We start from the raw sequence: 24248 nt of genomic DNA, 5'->3' as shown, positions 1-24248 counted from the left end.
TCATGTTTTAGGTTATTCAATAATTAATTATTTTTGAATAAATGAAGGGTCCCTCGGTCCCTCGGTCCCTCGGTTAATTAACATCTTTTTGAAAATGATGACAACATGACATTTAGACAACAGGGGAAAAAAGGAGGAAATTCATGTCTTACATTTTTTGAATAAATGAAGGGTCCCTCGGTCCCTCGGTCCCTCGGTTAATTAACATCTTTTTGAAAATGATGACAACATGACATTTAGACAACAGGGGAAAAAAGGAGGAAATTCATGTCTTACATTTTTTGAATAAATGAAGGGTCCCTCGGTCCCTCGGTCCCTCGGTTAATTAACATCTTTTTGAAAATGATGACAACATGACATTTAGACAACAGGGGAAAAAAGGAGGAAATTCATGTCTTACATTTTTTGAATAAATGAAGGGTCCCTCGGTCCCTCGGTCCCTCGGTTAATTAACATCTTTTTGAAAATGATGACAACATGACATTTAGACAACAGGGGAAAAAAGGAGGAAATTCATGTCTTACATTTTTTGAATAAATGAAGGGTCCCTCGGTCCCTCGGTCCCTCGGTTAATTAACATCTTTTTGAAAATGATGACAACATGACATTTAGACAACAGGGGAAAAAAGGAGGAAATTCATGTCTTACATTTTTTGAATAAATGAAGGGTCCCTCGGTCCCTCGGTCCCTCGGTTAATTAACATCTTTTTGAAAATGATGACAACATGACATTTAGACAACATAGTGGGATTAATGCAAAAATAAATTCCAATCATACTTTATAAAGCTTCATTTACAGGTATTTCATCGTCAGTAAATGAATCCTCATTATCGTTTGGTTCAACCTGTTTATATAATCCTTTCATTTCTTCTTTCAAAACATAATACCACGTATGTTTACCGTCTGTTTTTCTTTGTTTCTTTTCACATTTATCCTTAATACTCATTTGAAAATTCTTGTCTTTCATGTCTGATGGTTTGCAGAATAGAGCATTTTTACACATCATACCTGCACACAATTCATCATAATGTGTATTTATCCATTCATCTAAAGGATTTGTTGATAACTCGATTAAATCTTGTTTGGCTTCAGTCATCGGTATGATTCGTACATTAAATGATGAAAGGTCGTAATTGATAAAATATGTTAGTAAATTATCATAAAATTCCTTTGTGCATGAATCCATTAAATTCTTGAAGTAATCAAATTGACCCTTAAATTTACCATTAACCCTTAAAACTACGTATCTTCTGTCTCCAACTTCAATTTTGACAGGGTAAACGTTATTAGTTACGAAAATAAAATTGGCAACATTCTGAGCAGTTCTTCTGGGTTGATTCTTTTCATTAATTCTTATCTCATTATCCGTTATAATTGATTTCAAAGCGTTGAAGTTTGCGAGTCTGTCTTCACCTACATTTTTGAGTTCATTAAGTACAAGAAACATTTTATTTTCAACAACTGAATTGAAATTACCCGTTAGCTCACTTATTTCGGTAATGTTTTTACATGAATAACCAGCGAGAAGTTCAGAAATAATATCTGTAAATCTGTTTTTACCTGTTCCCTGAAGTCCTTTCAAAATAATTGCTGTTTCATTCTTGATTCCGGGATGTTGAATCATTGATGCAATCCAGCCGAGTAGGTATTTATACACTTCATCGTTATTATCACAAATGGCTTCTTTAATGAAATTCATAAACATCTCAATTTTTGAGTAATCAGGCTTTTCGAGAACGTTGTATTTATAACCTTGAAACGTTGAGAAAACATCTGGGGAATCAGATTTAAAGCAAACACCCATAACGGTTAATGAGGATAATTGATTTAGTAGTACGTCCCATGCTGTTATGGTTTTACCTTCTTCTTTAAATAATTTAATCATTTTGAGTGACTCTTTCATGTTTGATTGAAGAACGAATGATATTTGATTCATTTTATCATGAATATTATAGTCTTTTTGAATGAAGTATTTGTTTCCACAATCTACAAAACGAATGACACGTGATAAATCCTCAATTACTTCAGAACTGTTTTTATACTGATGATTTTCAGCTTTACGTCTAATATCTGTTATCAAAAACGAGTCATCAAGTTTTATATCAAATGTTATTTTTGGCTTACGTAATAAAGGTAAAACATATTCATCATAATATTCCTTTTGATAAAGTTTCAGAATCTTCACCAAAACAAATGGAGAAGTCATTAAATGTGCATATCTATCACGTGCTTTTTCAAAATTACTTTTTGCATTTTCTGTTAAACTGCAGAAGTTATAAACGTTGTCGTATGCTTCATTAATTAAATGATTAGGTAACGAATTAATAGCTTGAAACAGTGTGAATAATGTAACTTTTTTTCTAAATTCATGTTTCCACCATCATTATGTACTTAAAATCACAGATGCCATCAACTATGCTCTGGGCAAGTTTATCGTCAATGTTTACATCTTTGTCTTCATTCATTATATTCTTTATTTCTTCGTTCTTCTGTTCAACTCTTACCTTAATATTCAAATCATTTAATATATCATTCACTGTTCTAGTTAATGTTGAATCATAACTTCCACGAATGAATGAGTATGTATTGATTGGTTCTGTTGCATTCTTGCGAACTCTTGAATCAGCCATAACCACTAATGAACGCTTTGAATCATCCATTGAAGTCATGATATCGATATCATAATCATTGCAGGAATAACATTTAATCATTCTGTTCGAGGTTGAATAGAAGAAATTAGTGTTGCAATAAATGTGAAGACCTCCTGAAGCGGTTTTAACGATAACATCTTTATCCGAAAGTTTTGATAAAATATCTTTTCTTACTGTTTCTTTAAGTTCATCATTGTATGATTTATTGATATCAACATCTATAATAGTTAAATTTGGAATTTTATTTACTAATAAAGCCATACCAGTTTTCCTTCCTCTTCCTCCATCGTGTTTGAGGTAGTTATGTAAATCAATCTTGTTTTCACCAATTCTTTCGTTGAGGGTTTTAGTTTCTGCCACAACTAATTCCTCAGCTAATGAATCAATAACTTGTTCATCAGAAATGATAAAGTTGCTGTTGTTGTTTGTTGCTGTCATTTATATAGGAATAAAAAAATAAAAATAATTTTAAAACTAACTTTATTCAAAAAATGTAAGACATGAATTTCCTCCTTTTTTCCCCTGTTGTCAAAATGTCATGTTGTCACTATTTTCAAAAAGATGTTAATTAACCGAGGGACCGAGGGACCGAGGGACCCCTCATTTATTCAAAAAATGTAAGACATGAATTTCCTCCTTTTTTTCCCCTGTTGTCAAAATGTCATGTTGTCACTATTTTCAAAAAGATGTTAATTAACCGAGGGACCGAGGGACCGAGGGACCCCTCATTTATTCAAAAAATGTAAGACATGAATTTCCTCCTTTTTTCCCCTGTTGTCAAAATGTCATGTTGTCACTATTTTCAAAAAGATGTTAATTAACCGAGGGACCGAGGGACCGAGGGACCCCTCATTTATTCAAAAAATGTAAGACATGAATTTCCTCCTTTTTTTCCCCTGTTGTCAAAATGTCATGTTGTCACTATTTTCAAAAAGATGTTAATTAACCGAGGGACCGAGGGACCGAGGGACCCCTCATTTATTCAAAAAATGTAAGACATGAATTTCCGCAAATTCTTTCACAAACTTTAGAACAGCATAATTTAAATTTTTATTTTTATCATAAATGGATACCCCACAAGCTCAAAATTTACCACGAATCATAACAAGGGAGGAAATGATAAAAATGATGCGAGAACATGTTAAAAATAACAAACCACTAAAATTGAGAAAATGTGGTTATGCAGTAATGATGGAAAGAGAGATGTTGTCAAAGAAAAATAAAAATTAAATTTGGATTGAGTTTAAAAATTCATCTTTATTAAATTCATCTCTTCCAACCAATTTATTTATTCTATTAAATTCTTTTATTTTTGCTTCACTCAGTTTAAGGATTGAACGGCAAGTTTCTAATTTTTCGATTATTTCTTTATCGTTTTCAACCCCACCGCATTGCGACTTCTTTTTGTAATAGCATATTTTTGATTTAATTCTGTTTAGTTTCTTTTTATATTCATCGTCTGGACTCTTGACTGCTTTGTTGTCACTCATTTCTTACGAAATAAAAAAATTAAAATTATTTAAATATTATTAATAAATAATGGAGTAATAAAATAAATCGGAATTTCTATTAATTTATTGTCAACTTCAACTAATGCATTGCCGTTAATATATCTAACAAATTCAGCTATTGTGTCAAATCTTCGTCTTCTTTTTGTCATTGATTTATCAGTTTTTTCCATAATCGAGATGAATAAAACTTTATCCCCTTGTTTAAAATTCATGAGCCCTGAATTAATTTGTTCACGTTTAACATCATTTAACCTTTCCATTTGCTTTCTAATATATTCCCATTCTTTTGAAATATCATTTTTCATTTTCACTGGTTTCATGTTAATAGTTCTATGCCATGTATTATTGTAATAATATACTAACTGCTGTATGATGGAGTCATGATTTCCATCCCAGTATATCTGACCGTTAACCCCTAACGCATCTCTAAGAGTTCTCATTACCGCATCAACTATTTTATTATGAAACGTATATGGAGAGGATGAAAAGTAAAAAAATTTGTGGAAATAATGAATCATGGCTGCCTGAAATCCTTTATCACCATCACCCCTGATATTATCTACTCTTTCCTGATCTAGTAAGTATTGTATAGCTCTTCTTGTTTCCTGTTCTGTTTTCCCTTTCACCGGAATGCAATATAAATATCTAGTGTTAATGTTAATGGCAAATAAATAAGTAATATTTCCTTTTGAATATTCCAGATGATCGATTTCATATGAATATGGATATGGAGCAAATGAAGGTCGACTAAATTTTTCCTTTAACGGTTGAATTTTTGGGTCAATTGGTTTATTTAATATTTTGAAATCCTTTTTAAAATCTTTTTGCTTCTTTAATGTTTGAAATGGATATAATAAAGTGAATGATGAAGGATTAACTGAAGGAGGAGGAGGTACTACTGTTGGAGGTTTTGGTGTTGTAAGTGGTTTAATTTTATCTGCTTTGATTTTGGAATTCATTCCCCCTTCATTAATTCTGGATGTATTCTATTCATTTGTTTTAAATATGCTGTATATAAAGGATTGATATACTTTCCCGCTTCGAGTTTATGTTGAAGGATGAATTCCAAAAGTTGATCTTCATTTAAAAGTCGGGCTGAATATGGTTTAACTAATGAATCATAAATTAAAGCTTGTGCATCATTTATGAGCTGCTGAACGTCCAAACTTTTCTCTTTTGGTTTTTGTGGCTCAGGATTATATAATTTATATAATTCATCAATATCTTCTTCTGTTAATACTTTATTTTTGAAATCTTTCAACTGTTTCAGTTGTGATTTACTTTTTCCCTTTGAATATTTTCCTTCTTTAATATTCTCTCTTAAACGTTTAATTATTTTATCATGATATTTCAAAATTTCGTTTTTATAATACCGATAGTATTCATCCATATCATCACCCGTTATATTTTTATCATGTTTTTGAAGATATGCTTTTAAATCATAATAAGTAAGAAAATTTTGATTAAATACTAAATCATCAATTAAAATTTTTAAATCTACGCTATTCATTTATATAAAAATAAAATAAATATTTAAGGGTGCCCGCCTCTTTGTCTCTTCTGTGGCATTTCATTAAATAAATGGCATACAACATCCATTTTCACAACATACAGCCTTAGTGTGTGCTCCTGTTAATGCAGTCTTACCGATTGTTAAGCGAGTCATTGACCCATTTTTAAGTTGTAAATTAATATTCTGACCATCGAAAATGACTTTATCATTTATTATATCCAAATAATTTTTAGGTGTTAATTGCTTATTTTGTCGTAAACTAACACCTTTCATTTTTTGTGCTATCTTTTTGAAGGAGTCTTCACCAATCATTCCGTTGAATGATGTATAACACTTAGGACATAACGCCACCATGTTATCACCTTGTTTCTCAATTGCTAAACCCAATAACTTCTTCTCATGTGCTTTTTCTTCAGCTTTATTCTTTAATTTAGGTTTAAATTTCTCATCAAAACAGAAGAAATCAAAAGGTGCGAATTTGAAAATGTTTTTATCATAAAATTGTTTATCGGTAACAATTGCTTGAAATGCTTGAGTGTTAGGAAGATTTGGGTCGCCAGCGATTGCCCAATAAGATGAATCAGTATCACCTTCAATGAAATGAAAACGATTAACATCCATGCATTTATACATAAAATCATAAATGAAAACCAAATACCAGTATTTAGCATTATCTAAAGTGAAGAATGCCTCTTGTAAACATGTTTCACATCTATAAAATCTATCTTTAAGCATCACTTGATATGTATCCTCTCCTATTTCTCTTATGTTTTTAAACTTATTTGACATACATGCAACGCGTGACTTCTGTGCATTCGTTATTTTAGTCTTTGCGTAATTTTGTGTATTCATTGCATCGTAACCATATGATCCATTAAGTGAAATTTTGCAAAATAAACTTTTTCCTTTATTTCCTTCTAATTCAGCCTTTTGTCTTTCGTTCATAAATTTGTTCGCAAATTCATTAAAACAAATGTTTTTAGTAAATGTTAAAATTGATTGAATATCATCAATGATAAAATGAAATCTGTCTATTAGATACCAAAGATAATAAGAAGAAAATGGTTGATATTGGTTGTGTGTTGATGCTAACTGAGTTAATTTTCTCTGTTTCTGGTCAACTGGTAGATTGTTTGATTTCATGTAATTATACATAAAACTGCCAATTGTTTTTTCATCTGTGATAATATCTAAGTTTCTTATTATCGGTAAAAAGTTAATGTAATCATTAATGTATTTTTCATCAATGTGACCCTTTACTTCAGCCACGAATAAAGTATTTTTCTTCTTAATAATTCCCAGTGCTTTTGCTTTCTTTGTTGCTGTATCACAAATGATAACACCATTCAATCTTCCCGGCATATACATTTTATGGTCAGTATATTGAATGAAATCATGAGGATTAGATGAAAATGATGAAGGATATAATGAATTAAATCAACACCAACGAAATGAGTCATAATGTTGGTGGTGTCCTCATTTGATACAGTTTTAGTTTCTGGACTATATGAAAGTTTATTAATGTGCGTGATTCCTTTAAGATTAACACGATGTTGAACATTTGATAACCACCAGTAATTCCATTACGGAGAATGTGATAAGCTTCAACTGAATCTAAAGTCATTGGTAAATTATTTTTTAATGCATAATTTCTTAAATTGATTCTTAAACGTTGAACATCTTCATCTTTATTTGATTTTACGACATTGCAATAACAACACATTAACTGACAATTTTCTTTGGTATGTGGTTTTTCATTATCGATTCTATCCAATGTTGGTTTATTTGCATATGTAAACGCTTTACCACACATTTTACATTTAGATGAAAGGATTAAATCGTGAAAATATTGATAGTCATCCATTGAAACATTGTTTTTAGTATCCCTTTCTGCTTTTCATCTTGTTTCTTATATGATTCAATTTTATATTTCCAATACTTTTTCGTTAATTCAAAACTTGATTCCACATTTTCTTCTTCTGGATATTTTCGTTAGGATTGAAGTTCTTATATGCTAACGCGTAACGAATCATTGATGCATTGATGATAAGAAAGATTATGAGCATGTCAATTTTATAAACAAATGTTTCTTCAATAATTTTATCAATTGGGTCAATCATAATTTCAACATCTTTATTGCAATAATGAATAAAATATTCTAATCTATTCTTAAAATTTTTAGCATCATTGAGATATATTTGATAATCTGAATCGGATATTGTTTCTTGTGTTAATGCTGAATAAAATGAATCTTGAGTGAATGGTTCCTTTATATAATTCATCTTCGTAATTCTCCCATGTGATGAATTGATATGGGAAGAATGATTTAATACGTGTTTTATTGTTTCCGAAATCTTGAGTAAATTGGTCTAATGTTCCACCCGCTATATAATTTCTGATGTCAATAAATCTCAATTCATATGGAGTGTTTGTTTTCTTTACAATGATTTGCTTAAATTGAGAAGAAGAACCCAGTATTGATTTTATCTTCCATTTTGCAGTATTTAAATCACGAAGAATTAAATTTAAATCAAACTTTCCCGAATTAAAACCTATGATATTCACTTTATTGAATTCCTCATCTAAAAGCTCTTTCATTGCTTCCTTTTGTTTCTCATTTAATGTATTCATTAATTCTTCATATTGTTCAATATTTGATTTAGCAACTAATGAACAGGTTGAAAATAAAAACTCAATCCAGTCAGAAATAAAAGAATCACTCGAAGTTAAGCAAAAATTCCTCGTATATGTTTTATCACGGTCTACGACCTCGCCGCTTTGCGGCTTTATTTTGACAGTTGATGATACCATAAATGGTTTTAAGTAAGCGTTCAAAGTTGCACATTCAGAAAGTAGAAGTTCTTCTTTAGTCTCTAATGTTTCGAAGTCAAAAGTAATATAATATCTTGTCGGTTGATAATATTCCTGCAAATTATGAGCTAATAACCACTGATATATCTTCTGTTTCGTAATATGTGGTGCATATGGTTGCTGTGTCTTTTGCAATTGAACGTCTTGAATTAATCTTCCATTATTTTCTTTACATTTCTCACAATGTTTTAAAAATCTTCTTTGGTTTTTCCTTTCTGGATCATCACGGATAGAATAAACTTCTTCTTTACAATATGGGCAAACTTTATATCCTGTGAGTGCTTCAACGTCTGTTATTCTGTCAGCGTGAAGTTTTCCACATGGACTCTGTGTTAATAAAATATTTACTGTTTCAAATTCTGGATCTATCATTATTGATTCCACTAATGGAAAGTCTACCTTATTTATGTCCACGTCTTCTGGTTGAGGATCACAATAATAGAAATCAATATTAACATTTAACATTCTCGCTAATCTCTCACTTTCTGATGAAATGTCAAATCCTTCATATGCATCTATGGCTTCATTTAAATAACTTCTACGAGTTTTAGGATTAACACCATCAGGAATGTTATAGAAGCGTTTAAATAACCTTCTACCTTCGGCTCTTATTTGATTATCATTCATTTTAGCTGTTCCATTTTTGTTCATTTATGTAAGAATAAAAAATTAAAAAATAAAGTTTATTTTTTAAAGTCCGAGACTCAGAGAGTCCAGGGCTAAAGTCCATAAAATGAATTAAGAACACATAAATTTTTATCATCTGCGACGTGACGAATACATTTTAATTTACTCAAGAATGTGTACCCTGATACATTAAATCTAATTCCTGTCTTATTTAATTTCACAACTTTGAAAAGGAATGTATGAATAGCTATAAAATGATGAGATGATGTTTTATGGGTTGCTTCCATTTTTTCTGAAATAAATGAATAAATATAATGCTTATAAGTTTTCATATCTTTTATGTTCTTAATAACGAATGGTATAGACCTTTCAACTTCGTCTTCCTTCGGTGCTGTTCTTTCATATGAAACATTATTGGTATCTTCAATAATGAAACCACAATCACACAAAATTTTATAGGTTCCAATGGTTTCTTTTGATATTTTATCTAATAAATCAAAAACTTTATCAACACCTGTGCATTTATTTAAATAATAATTTGTGTAAATATCATGATCTTCTTTCTTAATCGTATTAGTTGCATATGTCACGTTTTTAAGAGCTTTTTTGAATTTTTCGGAATCTAAAGGTGGTGAAAGTAAGATACAAGGGTATTCTTCATTATCAATAAATTGTAACTTATGTTTATGAATAAATTTTGTGCCTTCTTCTGAAAGTGTTTCGTCAATATCACCATCTAATAAATTTTTAGTAGATTCCAAAAAGTAATTTTTATATCTTTCCTCATGTGATTTTTGAACTTCTGATTCTGAAGCCGGGATATTCATTAAACCCTCTACTTCATTCTCAGCATTTCTCAATTCCTTAATTTTTTCATCTATTTCATTTCTTAATTGTTCCAATTTCTCAATCTCATCGTTATAATATTCATCTTGTTTAATTTTTTCTTCAAAATATTCAGGAGGTGTTTCAAGGCTCTCTGAGCCCAGGTCCTCTGGACCATAAAGAGGAATATTCTCCTGTTTTTCAACTTTTTTGGGATATAAATATCTCATTATAGCCTTTTTAGTAATTGGTCCGTTATATTTAAATTCATTCAACAATCTGGAAAACTCTTTCACATTCTGCATATATGTTGGATAAGAACCGTCTCCAAAATTTTCTAAAATATTTTCTAATTCTGAATTAGTGAACTTTAAAGATTTCAATGAATTAGTTGTTATACTCATTTATTATAAAATAAAAGATGAAAAAAATAAATTTAACTTAGTTTTAATTTTACGTAAGAAGTCAATTTTTTAAATCTTGATTTATTCAAAAAATGTAAGACATGAATTTCCTCCTTTTTTTCCCTGTTGTCAAAATGTCATGTTGTCACTATTTTCAAAAAGATGTTAATTAACCGAGGGACCGAGGGACCGAGGGACCCTCATTTATTCAAAAAATGTAAGACATGAATTTTTAAAGTTTATTTTTTAAAAAATTATTTTTTTATTTCATTATGGTAGTGAATCTTTTATTCATGAAAATAATTATTTCTAATTTCTTTTACTCTCTCATATATACTAGATTTAAAGAATTCAGAACATTTCCCATAATCTCCTAAATGTTTTCTTATCCCTAACGTGTGCCAGTTATTATATGAAACTGAATAAACTTTATCTTTATCTTTACACCTTTCATCACTTCCAATATATTTATATCTCAGTTTTGATTTAGCATTTTCATATTCATTAACGTTTAATAATTCACAGTCTTCCTTTTTAAATATATGTTTAAGATATTCAGGATTTAATACTCTACGTTTATATGCTCCTAACTTAGTTCTAAAGGTTTTTCTACAAAATTTAGGAATTCCATCCTCTTTAATGTCATCAATGATTTCCATTTCATTATTTTCCATTTCTTCTTCTCGTTTATGAGGTCTTTGATTATGACTCCATTGATTCCATGAAATTAAATATTCTTTATCATTATATTTATACCTCATTAGCTTATTTTGGCTTTCATATTCATTTAATAATTCACAGTCTTCCTTTTTAAATTGAAGTTTAACCCATTCAGGATTTAAACAATGTTTAATTAATCGCGGAATATCTGACATCATCTATATATAGCTTCTTTTATAAAAGATAAAAAAATAAATTATTTTAAAATTAATGTTAATTTTTTAAATGATTTATAAATAAATATATTTTAATACATCGTCTATATATAGATGTAACAAAAAAAGTCACACAACCCTTCATACCCTACTACTAACTTTCAGAGATGAATGTAATTCTTTATTAAACAGATTCAAAGAAGTTACGATCGAAATTATCGATCCGATAGATTTCGCACCCTTCTCAATGGAGCAAATCATAAATTTTTCGCATACATACATTTTCGCACAATATCTGATAAAAGCAAATATGAAAGACCATGAAATGTTCAATTGCATTATGAAATTTATTGAATATAAAAAGATCAAAGAAAATGAGACTGAATGAAACTCAAAGAAAAATTTACCAAAAAATTTTCCAAAATCGAAAATTATCTATCAACTCATTCTTTAAATCCAACAACTCCAGTTATAATTGGTACTATTTCCTTTCTTTGATTTCAATTATATACTTTGCACAAGGTCAAACTCAAATTCCTGTGGTTGATATCATAAATTACTCAGGTTGTCTTTTCGATTTGAACTGTGATAAGATAGTTTACAACCCTTCCAGATATTTCTTTCGATTTAATTCAGGTCCTTCAATTGATGATATTATTTTTCCGAGTAATAGCGTTTTTGATGATACTGACAACTACTTTCTGTCTAAAGAATTCCATTTGGAAATTGATTTTAATGATCCAATCCAATTTGGTAAAATTAGTTTAGAATATATAAATAGTATGTGTAAAACGGCTGCATTTAATAATGAACGAAAATTTGCTGTTGAAATCAAGTCTTCGCTCGGAAAACAAACTTTTAATTTCGAAGATGGTAGTGAGAGCAATGATAGTAATGATAGCAGTAATAAAATTAAAAGTAGAATTAGTATTGCAAAAATAGGAGGAAAAGCTAAAGGAACTAAAATTCAATTATATTCAATTGAAAAACAAATCCTCCATTGTTTTAGAATTAAACGTATCCGTGTGTATGGCAGGATCCTGAATAGTATCGACCAACAGGAGAATCCTTTTCCTGAAAATAACTCTCAACCAAGACACGCATCGATTCAATGTAAGAGGCAATGAATTCACATGTGAATACCTTTTTTTCTATGATTCTCTGTTTTGTTATTAAATGATTTAAGGATACCCTTACGTGTCAGATTTTTTGCGCATACGAAGAAGTCATGCTAGACATGAGCTATAAACCTGAAATTTTAGCAACATATTTAAAACTTTTTAAACTACAATACACTTTAATATTCAAGAACAAAAATATTCTTTTTAGAAATTACATAATTATTTTATGTGAAATCTATATAAAAACATATTTTGCGAGCGTAACTTTTTTCTTTATAAGCACCTTATATGACTGATAAACTGTGAAGGCACATAATTGTTAATTCATAGAGTTGATATGTTTCCAAAATTGAGAGGAAATTTGAAAATTGAATACCCTTTCAATTCAATTTTCAAAAGATATCAGCTCCTTCAATAATTGAAGGACGATTTTGATCATTTGCTCTTAAAACAAGTATGCCATGGAGAAAAAAGTTACGCTCGCAAATCTGAAATATAACTATCATATAAAAAAATTAAATTTCTAATTTTTTACTCTATAGATATTATTGGCCACTTGTGTAATGCATAAAAGTTTATGTCATATGCATACATTTGGAAGTATGGGAGACGAGGGAAATTACTTCTATGAGGCACTAGGATTTTTAAAAATTTCTCTATCGGACTCACTATTCAATTTCTCGAAAATTAAAAAAAATCAATAATAGCTAAAATGTATTATGCATAACAAATTTTAATGTTACACGGTATTTTTTGAACTTTAGGACATGAATTTTCTTTATATATTTTTTTTTTTGGAATTTCTATGATTTATGCGATAGGCTGGAACAACATTGTAAGTGCAATGATATCATTTATAGAGAAATCTAAAACTTCAGCATTCAGAACTCGCAACCACAAAAATATTCATTTGCTAAGTAAGTAAAGTTGATTAAGTTCGACACTTAGCTTTTATACGTAAAACCAAGTGTGTATTGTTATTTCTTGTTAAATTATTGAGAAAAAAATAAATTGTAAGAGAAACGATACTGATTATTGAAATAATATTGAGGGTAGCTGCAGATTTCTTCATTAACATGCCGGAAATTTGTTAATCTTGGTTTTCTATCATAAAATCTGTCGAAGAATCTAAAAACGGAGATATGAAATAGAGATCATGTAAATCTAGAGTATCCTGTCAGAAAAATAGACTAAGCATGTAACCCTTTTTTGGTCATAAACACTTTTTACCACTTAGTCATACAGATGATCATTAAATTTAAACGAGCACTTTTTGTCAGAATTTATTCTTTTACAAAGACAGAAGATTTTAGTATTATTTAATATTAGTGCTGTAGCAAAATTCAAAAAACGGTGAAAATTCAGTGAATTTGTGAATTCACATTTTTTTCGACATTTTTCTTGATATATCCATGCACATTAAGAACACAGCTTTGATACGCTTAAAAAAGCATATTTCATATGAAATTGTTAAAGAAATAAACAATTTATATAAAAATTGCACTTATGGGCAGTTTAGATATATAATTTATATATAACATATATACAAATCCATAGACAAAGTGCAATAACTACAATGTTGTAGAAAATTACAGCAGAAATACTGACTTTTTGAAGGATAATAAGAATTCTTCTAAAAATACTGAAAATTAACATATTTCTGTACTCAATTTAGTATATGCACAGAAGTTATGATTTGGTGTTAGGTTTTTATGCCCCAAAATCTAGATTTTTGTGACATCAAATCTTATTAGTGGATAAATCAAAGACTGTCATTTTGAAATAAGCTCATATCAATAAATATCCATTTAAAAGCCTTATTGTAATATGTAACTAGCAAAAAGCCTAATATTTATCAAAATTAATCAAAAATCAAATGATCAATATTCATGATATGTCATCAGCAATAGCTAATTGATATTTTATTTTGTATTGATATTCATTTTTCTCATATTATACACGATTATATCTCTTTTTTTAAAAAAAGTTTTTATATTAGACATGAAAGTTGAATTAATACAATTTTGTACTAGAGTTTGTTTGTATATTAAATAATAATGATATATACTTCAACATATTGCGTCTCACCATTACCAAAATGTAATTTTGCATACAATTTTCTTTCATTTAACAATGATGTTATTTGAAAAGTGATACTTCCATGATTATTGATTAATGTTCCATCATATATAGGAATGAATGTTAAACAAGACACGCCTGCAGCTGGGTGCATTCGTGGCATTGTGATAAGGCTTATATATAAAGACTTCTCTCGATCAGCATTACGTCAAATGAATATTGACCCATTATTTTGGCGATGCGCTAGTTCCAAGTAGAAATGCTTTGGTATATTTAGGTTATGTCTATATGTTATGAATCATGGTATTATTGATAAAAACGTTCTTAGTCATTAAATCAATCCTAGTATCTAAAGATATAATTTAGATTTTTTTGTTTATTGCTAAAATTAAATACAGTATAACTTTCTTTCATATTGTCGGTACTAACAATACAAGATTGTGTTGAAAAAAACGCAAAATCGTTTGAAATGCGTACGGCTGTTACAATTTTACAAAAAAACGAAGGAGAGAAATGCAAACAAGAAATATACAATCGTGTCAATAATTACCAAATATCTCCTTCAATCCGCGAACTCCAAAAACTTGAATATGAGAAAAATAAATCCAGAAATCAAAAGAAAGCTACACCAGAAACAAGAAAAGAGATCAACAAGGCAAGAAATGCAAAAAGATTTCCTAAGGATAACCCTACAGGTGATTACAGAGGAGGAAAGTGGACCCCACAAGATATCTAATTTTCAAATTTGAAATAAACACATATTTTCTTTGTATTTGAAAATATTTTTATATTATAAGATTTTTGAACCTATAAGTAGCATGACAAAAATTATATAATTTGCTCCTTTTTTATTTTAGTATACAAATATCCCATTTGTTATATGTTCGGTATATATATGATGATATTGTAATCAATTATGCTTAATGAAGCTTTATCCCGTGAACCCCTCATATTATTGGAAAATAAATAGCGAAAACATGTAGAGCTGCTATGTTCTCAAGTGTATGCTGATTTTTGGATTATTTCATGAAAATAATGGCGGGATATCTTGCATTATTTAAAAAAATTGAACTATGCAAAAATAAATAGTATTATATTTTTTCTCATGAAATGCTATTATGAGACAACCATAAAAAACCATATGTTGTATTTTTATAATTTGATTGATTTTTTTTACTATTTCATTAATCTTTTATGAATAATAATTATTTTTAATATATGTGCTATTAAAATTTCAAATTTTGACTAATATATCTAAGTTATCTGAACGAAACATTTAGAAAATATCATACTTACATTGAAATAGCAAGTAGAGCATATTAATAGCAAGTTTCTTGGCTTTATATCTATCATCTATTGTTGTTTGATCAAACAAAATTCACTCTATTATATGGTGTCAATTAATTAAAACAATTTTAATATTTATTTATTTAGTGCGAATAAGTGCAAACTCATAAATGAATAACTTAATAGTAGAAATGAATTATCTGATATAAATCTCACATTTTGTCCATCAGAAATACTTTAATTGCATACGCATAACTATTAGTAATACGTCTGGAGTGTCAATTAATAACAATCCCACAACAAGTAAAATTCAGATTTTTATTAAACTTATTTTTTCCTAAAAGTTTTCTCAAATAGGTCAGGTATGTGGGGCTTCCAGGGGCTGCGCCCCTTCTAGCCCTAAGAAATTTTGCCCAAGACCCAAGAGGAGGACCGAACCCCAGCCGACCAGCCGGTGACAAAACCAAAACCGTTGTTATTTACATCATATTAATGATGTCACTTTTTAATATGTCACTTTTTGTTTCACTTTTCACAAATTATATATATTTTCATGTTTTGTCACTTTTCTGTCACTTTTCAGGAAAAAACATTTTTATTATTATATATAAATGAATTTTACAAAACCACCGTTACCGTTCTTTGGAAATAAGAGTAGATGTAAAGATATTATATTGAGAGAACTTAAGAAACTACCGAATGGTCTAACATTTGTAGATTTGTTCGGTGGAAGTTTCTATATATCCCATTTATGTCATACAATATTCCAGACTCAAAGATTATATGCAATGACTTCGACAACTATTGGACCGTCTCAAACATATACCAGATACAAACAATATATTGAAAGAGTTAAAAGAAAAGATACCTATAGGTAAGATGGAACGTATACCATTAGATAACAAAAATATTGTGAGAGAGGTTTTGAAAAAAGCAGAATATATAGACTGGGATAGTATATCTGCTAGACTATTATATAGTGGTTCTATAAGAGTTCATGACATTGAAACACTTATGTCAAATGTTTTATATCTTAACTATACAAATGTTTTCAAAGAGGACATAGAAAAATATATTGAGGGTATAGAGTTTGTGAGATGTCATTGGACAGAGTTGTATGAAAAATATAAAGACAAGGAAAATATTTTCTTTATAGTGGACCCGCCGTTCTATAACACATGGGATTTTCAATACCAAGTAGACTGGACTTTGAGAGACTCTTTAGAAACTTTAGACGTTTTACATAACTGTCCATGCTTTTACTTTACATCCGATAAAAGTGGTTTGGAAACCGTTATGAGATGGTTAGAGGACATACATGACTATGAGTTTAGATATGACAAGATAGAATATGAGAGAGGTCCTATAAACCGGAGAAAGTGTCATAACAAAGAAATTTTACTAGTAAGTAAATGTGGTTTGAAATAGGACTACTTGTTTTAGGTTTTTTCCATTGTGTCATTTATTTGACGTGGCAGAAAAGTACAGAGAATATGAAGATGAACCAATGCCTGCAAATGTTCAGCATATGTACTCGTAAGAGATATTTTTATCTAATATTAAATGGACGCACAGAACTTAGCGAATGCACAGCAACCTGGACAACCAAACCCAGAGAATATTCCAAATGAAGTTAGAATACAAACTGCAATGGCAAACTATGGTCAAGTGCCAACAGATGTACAAATGCAAACTGCCATGTCAAATGACGCTGCGTTAGGTTTGCCACCATGGTATGCAAATATGAGATGGAAAGAGTTTTATACAAACCCTGAAGTGGGATATAAACAACTTTATGCAGATGACGCGAACACAGGAGTTGACCCAGAATATGTTTTCTACCAGAGGAGAAACAGAATGTATGAGCTCCAGTTAAAGAATGCAATGGAACTCAGAAGGAAACGTAAGAGACTAGGCGGACATTAGATTTACATATAGTAAAATGGGTTTCTTCAGTAGTATTGGAAACTTCTTCAGAAGAGTTGGAAGAGGTATATGGAATGGAATAAAAACCGTAGGAAGAGGAATTTGGAACGGAGTCAAAAATATTGGTAAAAGAGTAGGTCAGTTCGTTGGTATTATACCTAAAGACCCTGAACCAGAAGAGCAAGCTCCTGTTATACAACAGCCTGAACCTGCACCACAGTCTAGTTGGCAACCAAATCCAACACCTCAACCGTATTAAAAAATTATATTTTTACCGTTCGATAGTAGTTGTATATGAAACTAAGTTCTAAGTAAAACGCATGGTATAATGGAATTATTCTCTTTCTTCCATCTGTTGTAAACCATACTTGAAAGTCTGAAATACTTCCACTTGGTGGTTCATATAGCTTTGTAGGTTTTTCGTAAAAGTCATTTGCCAAGCATAAAAAAGAGTTTTGGGCGCCAGAAAATGAAGCATGAACGATAATAGCATCTGGGTCGAAAACATTTTCATATGTTCCATTAGGGTTTTCGACTTCATAAAAGTCCGGGTGTACTGGATATGCTGCAGGCTGATTTAACATCCTCATAAATCTATACCATGCCAAGTTGTTATATTTTGTAGAAATATAAACGTTTTCTCCAAGGTCTTCTATTCTATTGATTTTAACAGTTGCATTTTTCCTGTCATATATAATATCGAGATGGTACTCTCCCTCGTCAATGTTATACTGGTTTGCATATTCGATATAGATGTCGTTTATTTTTTCTTGAAAAGCTTGAAGAGTTGTTTCTAAGTTTACAAGCAAATTCACTTGTAAAAGTTTTCCCTGTTCAAATTTCTCATACGTACGTTTTTCTTTGTTATAGTATCGAACTTCAAAACCGACTGTAAATGGGAAACCATGTATGGCTTCTGAAATGAACTTCATTCTACGAAAGCCAATAGCTTTTGTGACAGATGGGTCTCTTAACCATCTTAACGGGTAGTCAAAACGATAGCCTTCATGCTTTACGGTCTCTGTCTCAAACTTTTGACCGACATTCGTAAAAAGTTCATCTAATGGTTTAGTTGTAGCAACTCTTGAATTTTCTTTTTCTATTGAAAGCATATTTTATCTAGAATAAAAATGTCAAATGAAACAGCGTCTATGAGAGAAATACAACACAACCGACAACTCATTATACAAGCTCTAAATAAGAACACAACAAACTTTTCAAACTATTCTAAGATATCTGAGTCATTGAAAGAAGGAAACTTAAAACTGACTTTAAACCCAATGACAGATGAGTTTCTGTTTCAAGACAATAAGAACCATACTGTTTGTATAAATCCAACAAAAGGAACTTTAAACGAGAAACCTATAAATGAACTTCTTTTGAAAGCAGATGTTGGCAACAAAGCTGACAAAGAATATGTAGACGATGCAATAGCAAAAGAAGAAAGAGCTAACGCTTATGCAACAAAGCATACTCATCCTGAACTAGCAGACAAAACATATGTTGACAATAAAATGTCAAGTGAAGTGACAAGAGCTGAAAACGAATATTCTAAAAGACTCATACACATACTATATCTGAAATAACAACTTACAAGAAACCTTAAACAGGAAAAGTGCCGTTGGACATACACATACCATTGCAAATATTGCAAACTTACAAGAAACCTTAAACAGGAAAAGTGACGTTGGACATACACATACATCTTCTGAAATAACAGACTTAAACGTTAGCCTTGAAAATAAAGCAGATAAAACATATGTCAATGAAAATACCAAAGTTTAGTTGGAACAAAAAATATTGAAACTATTGTTGGTGACTTTTCTTTCAATGAAGAAAACAAATATTTTAGATGGCAGTTGGTACAGTCCTTAGAAAATGGTACACGGTATAAACTCATTCCGAAAAATAACAATGAAATGTATGTAAGCTATAAAAAGAACGATGGTACACAAGTTAAAGTTCCATTAGACAACAACTGCTACTTAAACTTATATGGAGACGAACAAAAGAAATATTTCCGAGTTTATGAAATGACAGATATGACATTGCCTGACCCAGCTCCAGCACCATACTATTATGACTATGGAGATGACAACAGAACACCACATGTAGATGAACAAAAGCTAACATTATATTTAGATTTTTATAGATATAAAAAGATATATGCAATAGAAAAAAACGAGAATAGTATACTATTAAAGATGACAGAAATAATATTATAGTCAAGATTTTACCTACCTGAAAACATAAGATTATATTATAAAAAATATTCTGACTTAAACCAGAAAAACCTGAAATAGTTGCACTATATTTTAAGTTCAAAAGAGACAATCCTGTAATGTCTCATATGTTTGATTTAATGAACCCAGTAGGTTCTATTTATACATCGGAAGCAAGAGGTCCTCAAGTAATGTTTGGTGTTGGTGCATGGGAACAAATAGTCGACAGGTTTTTGTATTGTGCAAACTCTTCAAAGGAAACAGGTGGAAGTAAAACGATTTCAGGTGAAAACTTACCTGCACACAGTCACTACATAGATTTAAGTACATCTCAAGCAGGTTGGCATAAGCATAATTTTTGGGATTGGTCAGCAATGAAAAAAGGTAAAGGATATGATGTTAAAGACGACGTTCAGTTTGCTATAAATTGTTTCTGGGGTAACACTCAGGGAGATGGAAACCATACACATCGCGTTTCAGGATATACGCAAACAACGGGACAAAGTAAAGACTACATGCCACCTTACATGACAGTTTACGCATGGTATAGAAATGCTTAGTCGTCATTTTCAACTTCTTTAGCATATTCGTCAGGAGTTGTCTTATATTTGTTAGGAACTGTCTTTGAAAGTATACCACCTTGAACTTTGACAAGTTTGAAAAGAGGTCTGACAATAGTAGTTTTATCTTCTGCTTGCAGTCTGTACATTTTGCCATGTTTGCCTAAAACTTCATAATATTCTCTTGTATACTTTCTTCTATTTTACGAACACGAATGTGAGTACCTGTCGAGTTCCCATTGTTGTCATAGTCAATAGTATTTTCATATGGGTCGCGTTTAGGTATTTCTATTTTTACTTTGTCACCTTTCTGAAGTTTGAAGCCGGCATTCTTTCTTGTTTGTCTCTTTTGACTAAATTATTAAATATATAGTCTTTCTCTAAGTCAGGGTTGTTTTTCATTTCTTCGGGGGAGTGGTTTCCAAACCTTTTTGTTTACGGCTATTGTAAATATTTAAAACTTGTCTCATCTTTGCCATGGAGAAGTGTCTATATTTGTCGTCATATGACATTTCATTTGCTTCACCACCTTGTGGTTGGTTTAAGTCTCTTAACATTTTTATACAACCGTCAATGACACCAAGAGCAGAATGGTTTTGGTCGACAATGAAATATTGGTTTACATTTTTTTGAACGCAGATAGTTTTTAATATCGTCTGATTTGAAAGAACTTTCACAGTCAGATGTTAGTTTTGTTGGATGGTATTTGTCAACGAATATTGTCAAAGCTGCTAAGATATCTAAAATATTTTTGGACTGTAATGGTATGGCTTCACAGTATCTTGTGTTTGACCAACAATATTAGCCAGTATGGTGGTCCATCTTCTCTATACCTCGGAATGTTTTTCCAAGATATCCATAAACCAAGCATTTGGTGTTGAACTAAAGATTTTTACCATGAGTGCTTCTTTGTCGCCTTAGAAACATAGGGGTCCTTGTTTGGATTCGTCATTTTTTAACCCATAAGAAATGGGTTTATTTGGCGCGTTTGCAGGAGTTGCATCCAGATTTTTACCCGCAGTGGGAACAATAGCCAGAGGTGCATTTGGAATTGGAAGGAAGATTTTGAGTACATTAGGTATACTGAAAGAGAAAGCACAACCTATTATACAAACTGTACAGAAAGGTTGGGATGTAGCAGAGATGCAACAAATCTTATTCCAAATCCTGAAACAAGAGGAAAAGTTCAAGGATGGATGGACAATGTAGGAAGACAAGCAGGAAACTATTATAACAAAGCAAATGACTACTATAACCAAGCAGGACACTATATGGACCAAGGTGAAAGATTCTTTAACAGAGGATATAACCATGCACAACAGTGGGTAAACAATAACCAACCGCAACCACCTCAAACGTGGGAATGTAAAGTTTTTTACTGAGATGAAATGACAATACAGCATTGAGACAAATGGGTTCAAGATGGATTTGTCGACTTCCAGCAGTTACACAACGTGTTTGTCAAGTTCTTCCTATACCTCAGGAAGTTTTAGACCGACTTAAAAAACAACAACAACCAGTTGAAAACAAACCAAACTAAAATTTTTTACTGAGATGAAATGACCGAAGAAGTTGAAAACGGTAGATTTGACACCACAAACAACAAAAAGTTCAGAACCATTGTCAAAACCTGTCAAGAATTACAGATGAGAGAAAAATTCAATAATAGAAAGTGCAGGTCTGGAAATACAAACCTAACTATAAAGTCACTTTTCATAAAAAGGAACGGCAAGTATCTCAAAAAAGAAACAGACTCTCACAAATAAAATATTGAAGTCTGAAGGAGCTTTCGAGACAACAGATGGAAAAGTTTACTTCACTGACCAACAGTTCATTATAGAACATCTCATTGACTTAGAGTCGAAATATTCTAAACTTTACAACAAACACAAAAAGTTGAAAGGAAAACAAAAACAAATGGCATATGATATTTATGAAGATGTTGACGACACAACTATTCCTGCAAGTGAAGTAAAGTCAAAGGAACCGAAAAGTGACGAAAAACCGATAGAAGAAGAAAAACCAAAACCAAAGTTTAGTTTCCAAACTAAACCAAGTCAACCTTCATTAGCTGGTATGGGTTGGCGTCAAAGACTTATGGCTTCAGGCGGTTATGTAAAGTAAAGAGAAAAATATTTTTTTATTTTATTTGAAATGTACGCTGAGTTTGTTGGAGAAGACCGTTGGGAAACTTGTTTGTTAGATGAGAAATATGAAGTAAAAACGTTTTTAAAACCATATATTTTTACATATATTAAATGCTTCAGGTTGAAAAACAAAGAACAAAAGTAGCAGATACAAAACCGTTAGACTATATCTTTACAAATGCTGGTATGACTATTTCAGATGAAGAAATTTCATCCCGTTCATACAGGTTTGACTATCCAATTCGTTGGCTTCAAAGTCCTTCAGATGCAAAGGCAATAGGATTTAGAAGAGTTTTGTTTTCAAATAGAACTAACGCGTTTATGTTCGCAGTATATTTTCATGGGCAGTATAAAGGTTCTGATGGTCTAATAGACAAATTTGACGAAATGAAAATCTTTACAGTTCGTTCAGACGAAAGTCTTGAGAAAACTCTAAATGACTTTCAAACTCAAATAAACAAATACTATTGGGAATTTCAAGAAAAATACGACTCTTTACTAAATGGAACATACTATCTGAAACTAGAATATGACAAGATGAACTCCACCGTTTCATTTCAAAAGATTGAAATTAACCCTCCAAGAGATACAGAGTTTTTATTTTGGCAAGTAGACAAACGTTCTTGGGCACAATTTCTTCGGTTACTAAACCAGAACGAACCATTACCACCAGATGGTCCATTTCAATTTATACTTCCACCAGCAGATTTGACAGTTTATAGAAACGTGTTTGACCCTCAAAATGTTATGTGCCATGCAAGTTTCAGTTCAAGCAACAATAGTTTTCTATGTATTGGTAAGGACTTTTATGACTTTGCTTCTAAATTCTACGAACCACCTAGTAACAGTTTCTCTGACTTTCAAGTTTGGTTCACAACAAATGGTGTGCAGCATATTATACCATTGTACTATGACTTTTATCTCGAATTGTCTTTCATATACAACTACGGAAAAGTGCTGAAAAAGTATTGAAAAATATAATTTAGGTGAAGAGGTGCGATCTCACCTCTTTTTTCACCTGTTTTTTCACCCGTTGAATTTTCATGACTTCATCGTACATGTTTTGTCAAGGTTTCATCGTATATGTTTTGTCAAGGTTTCATCGTATATGTTTTGTCAAGACTTCTTCGTAAATGTTTTGTCAAGACTTCTTCGTAAATGTTTTGTCAAGGTTTCATCGTAAATGTTTTGTCAAGGTTTCATCGTAAATGTTTTGTCAAGGTTTCATCGTAAATGTTTTGTCAAGGTTTCATCGTAACGAGTGTAAATGAACCAAAAATATATTTTAGGTGAAGTGGTGAGATCTCACCTGTTTTCTCACCTCTTTTCTCACCCGTTGAATTTTCATGAAATTTGGTCATTTTTCAGCAAAAATATATTTTAGGGTAGAAGGTTTTTAGGTGTCACCAGGTCCCTCGGTCCCTCGGTCCCTCGGTCATTTTAACTTCTCTGAAAAAGTGTGACAACATGACATTTTGACAACAGTCCAGGAAAATGTCAAGACTTCTTCGTACATGTTTTGTCATGACTTCTTCATCGTAATGAGCGTAAATCAGACAAAAATATAATTTAGGTAAAGAGGTGAGATCTCACCTGTTTTCTCACCTCTTTTCTCACCCGTTGAATTT

At 30.9% G+C, this 24248-nt stretch overlaps 10 protein-coding genes and 2 pseudogenes across 12 annotated transcripts, besides 2 other annotated features; 5 read left to right on the top strand and 7 right to left on the bottom strand.

The window, feature by feature from the left end:
- Positions 1–10478: part of a mobile genetic element that runs on past the window's edge.
- On the bottom strand, positions 780–1937 carry TVAGG3_0229560 (uncharacterized protein; the record flags this gene model as incomplete). The annotated part of the gene is made up of 1 exon (XM_051227299.1): positions 780–1937. The coding sequence occupies one exon, from the start codon at positions 1935–1937 to the stop codon at positions 780–782; it is 1158 nt and encodes a 385-aa protein (XP_051112285.1).
- Positions 3879–4142, bottom strand: TVAGG3_0229550 (uncharacterized protein; the record flags this gene model as incomplete). Its single annotated transcript, XM_051227298.1, has 1 exon — positions 3879–4142. One exon carries the CDS (start codon positions 4140–4142, stop codon positions 3879–3881), a length of 264 nt encoding a protein of 87 aa, XP_051112284.1.
- On the bottom strand, positions 5737–6309 carry TVAGG3_0229540 (DNA/RNA polymerase superfamily; the record flags this gene model as incomplete). The annotated part of the gene is made up of 1 exon (XM_051227297.1): positions 5737–6309. The coding sequence occupies one exon, from the start codon at positions 6307–6309 to the stop codon at positions 5737–5739; it is 573 nt and encodes a 190-aa protein (XP_051112283.1).
- Positions 6334–7300, bottom strand: TVAGG3_0229530 (annotated as a pseudogene). Its single transcript has one exon. A coding segment is annotated over exon 1 (967 nt).
- TVAGG3_0229520 (uncharacterized protein) lies at positions 8229–9198 on the bottom strand (the record flags this gene model as incomplete). Its single annotated transcript, XM_051227296.1, has 1 exon — positions 8229–9198. A coding segment is annotated over one exon (970 nt), but the record flags the coding sequence as incomplete, so codon positions are not given.
- TVAGG3_0229510 (uncharacterized protein) lies at positions 9267–10403 on the bottom strand (the record flags this gene model as incomplete). The annotated part of the gene is made up of 1 exon (XM_051227295.1): positions 9267–10403. The coding sequence occupies one exon, from the start codon at positions 10401–10403 to the stop codon at positions 9267–9269; it is 1137 nt and encodes a 378-aa protein (XP_051112281.1).
- Positions 10479–14947: 4469 nt separating the features above from the next.
- Positions 14948–15214, top strand: TVAGG3_0229490 (uncharacterized protein; the record flags this gene model as incomplete). Its single annotated transcript, XM_051227294.1, has 1 exon — positions 14948–15214. One exon carries the CDS (start codon positions 14948–14950, stop codon positions 15212–15214), a length of 267 nt encoding a protein of 88 aa, XP_051112280.1.
- A 2114-nt stretch (positions 15215–17328) lies between these two features.
- On the top strand, positions 17329–17691 carry TVAGG3_0229480 (uncharacterized protein; the record flags this gene model as incomplete). The annotated part of the gene is made up of 1 exon (XM_051227293.1): positions 17329–17691. One exon carries the CDS (start codon positions 17329–17331, stop codon positions 17689–17691), a length of 363 nt encoding a protein of 120 aa, XP_051112279.1.
- A 16-nt stretch (positions 17692–17707) lies between these two features.
- TVAGG3_0229470 (serine threonine-protein phosphatase family) lies at positions 17708–17950 on the top strand (the record flags this gene model as incomplete). Its single annotated transcript, XM_051227292.1, has 1 exon — positions 17708–17950. The coding sequence occupies one exon, from the start codon at positions 17708–17710 to the stop codon at positions 17948–17950; it is 243 nt and encodes an 80-aa protein (XP_051112278.1).
- A 4-nt stretch (positions 17951–17954) lies between these two features.
- TVAGG3_0229460 (uncharacterized protein) lies at positions 17955–18803 on the bottom strand (the record flags this gene model as incomplete). The annotated part of the gene is made up of 1 exon (XM_051227291.1): positions 17955–18803. One exon carries the CDS (start codon positions 18801–18803, stop codon positions 17955–17957), a length of 849 nt encoding a protein of 282 aa, XP_051112277.1.
- A 443-nt stretch (positions 18804–19246) lies between these two features.
- Positions 19247–24248: part of a mobile genetic element that runs on past the window's edge.
- TVAGG3_0229450 lies at positions 19734–20473 on the top strand (annotated as a pseudogene). Its single transcript has one exon. A coding segment is annotated over exon 1 (740 nt).
- On the top strand, positions 22732–23592 carry TVAGG3_0229440 (uncharacterized protein; the record flags this gene model as incomplete). The annotated part of the gene is made up of 1 exon (XM_051227290.1): positions 22732–23592. One exon carries the CDS (start codon positions 22732–22734, stop codon positions 23590–23592), a length of 861 nt encoding a protein of 286 aa, XP_051112276.1.

The sequence above is a fragment of the Trichomonas vaginalis genome, chromosome IV (assembly GCF_026262505.1).
Source record: "Trichomonas vaginalis G3 chromosome IV, whole genome shotgun sequence".
Classification (NCBI taxonomy): domain Eukaryota; phylum Parabasalia; order Trichomonadida; family Trichomonadidae; genus Trichomonas; species Trichomonas vaginalis.
Note: the sequence above shows the minus strand (reverse complement) of the source record. Positions and strands in the feature narration are given on the sequence as shown.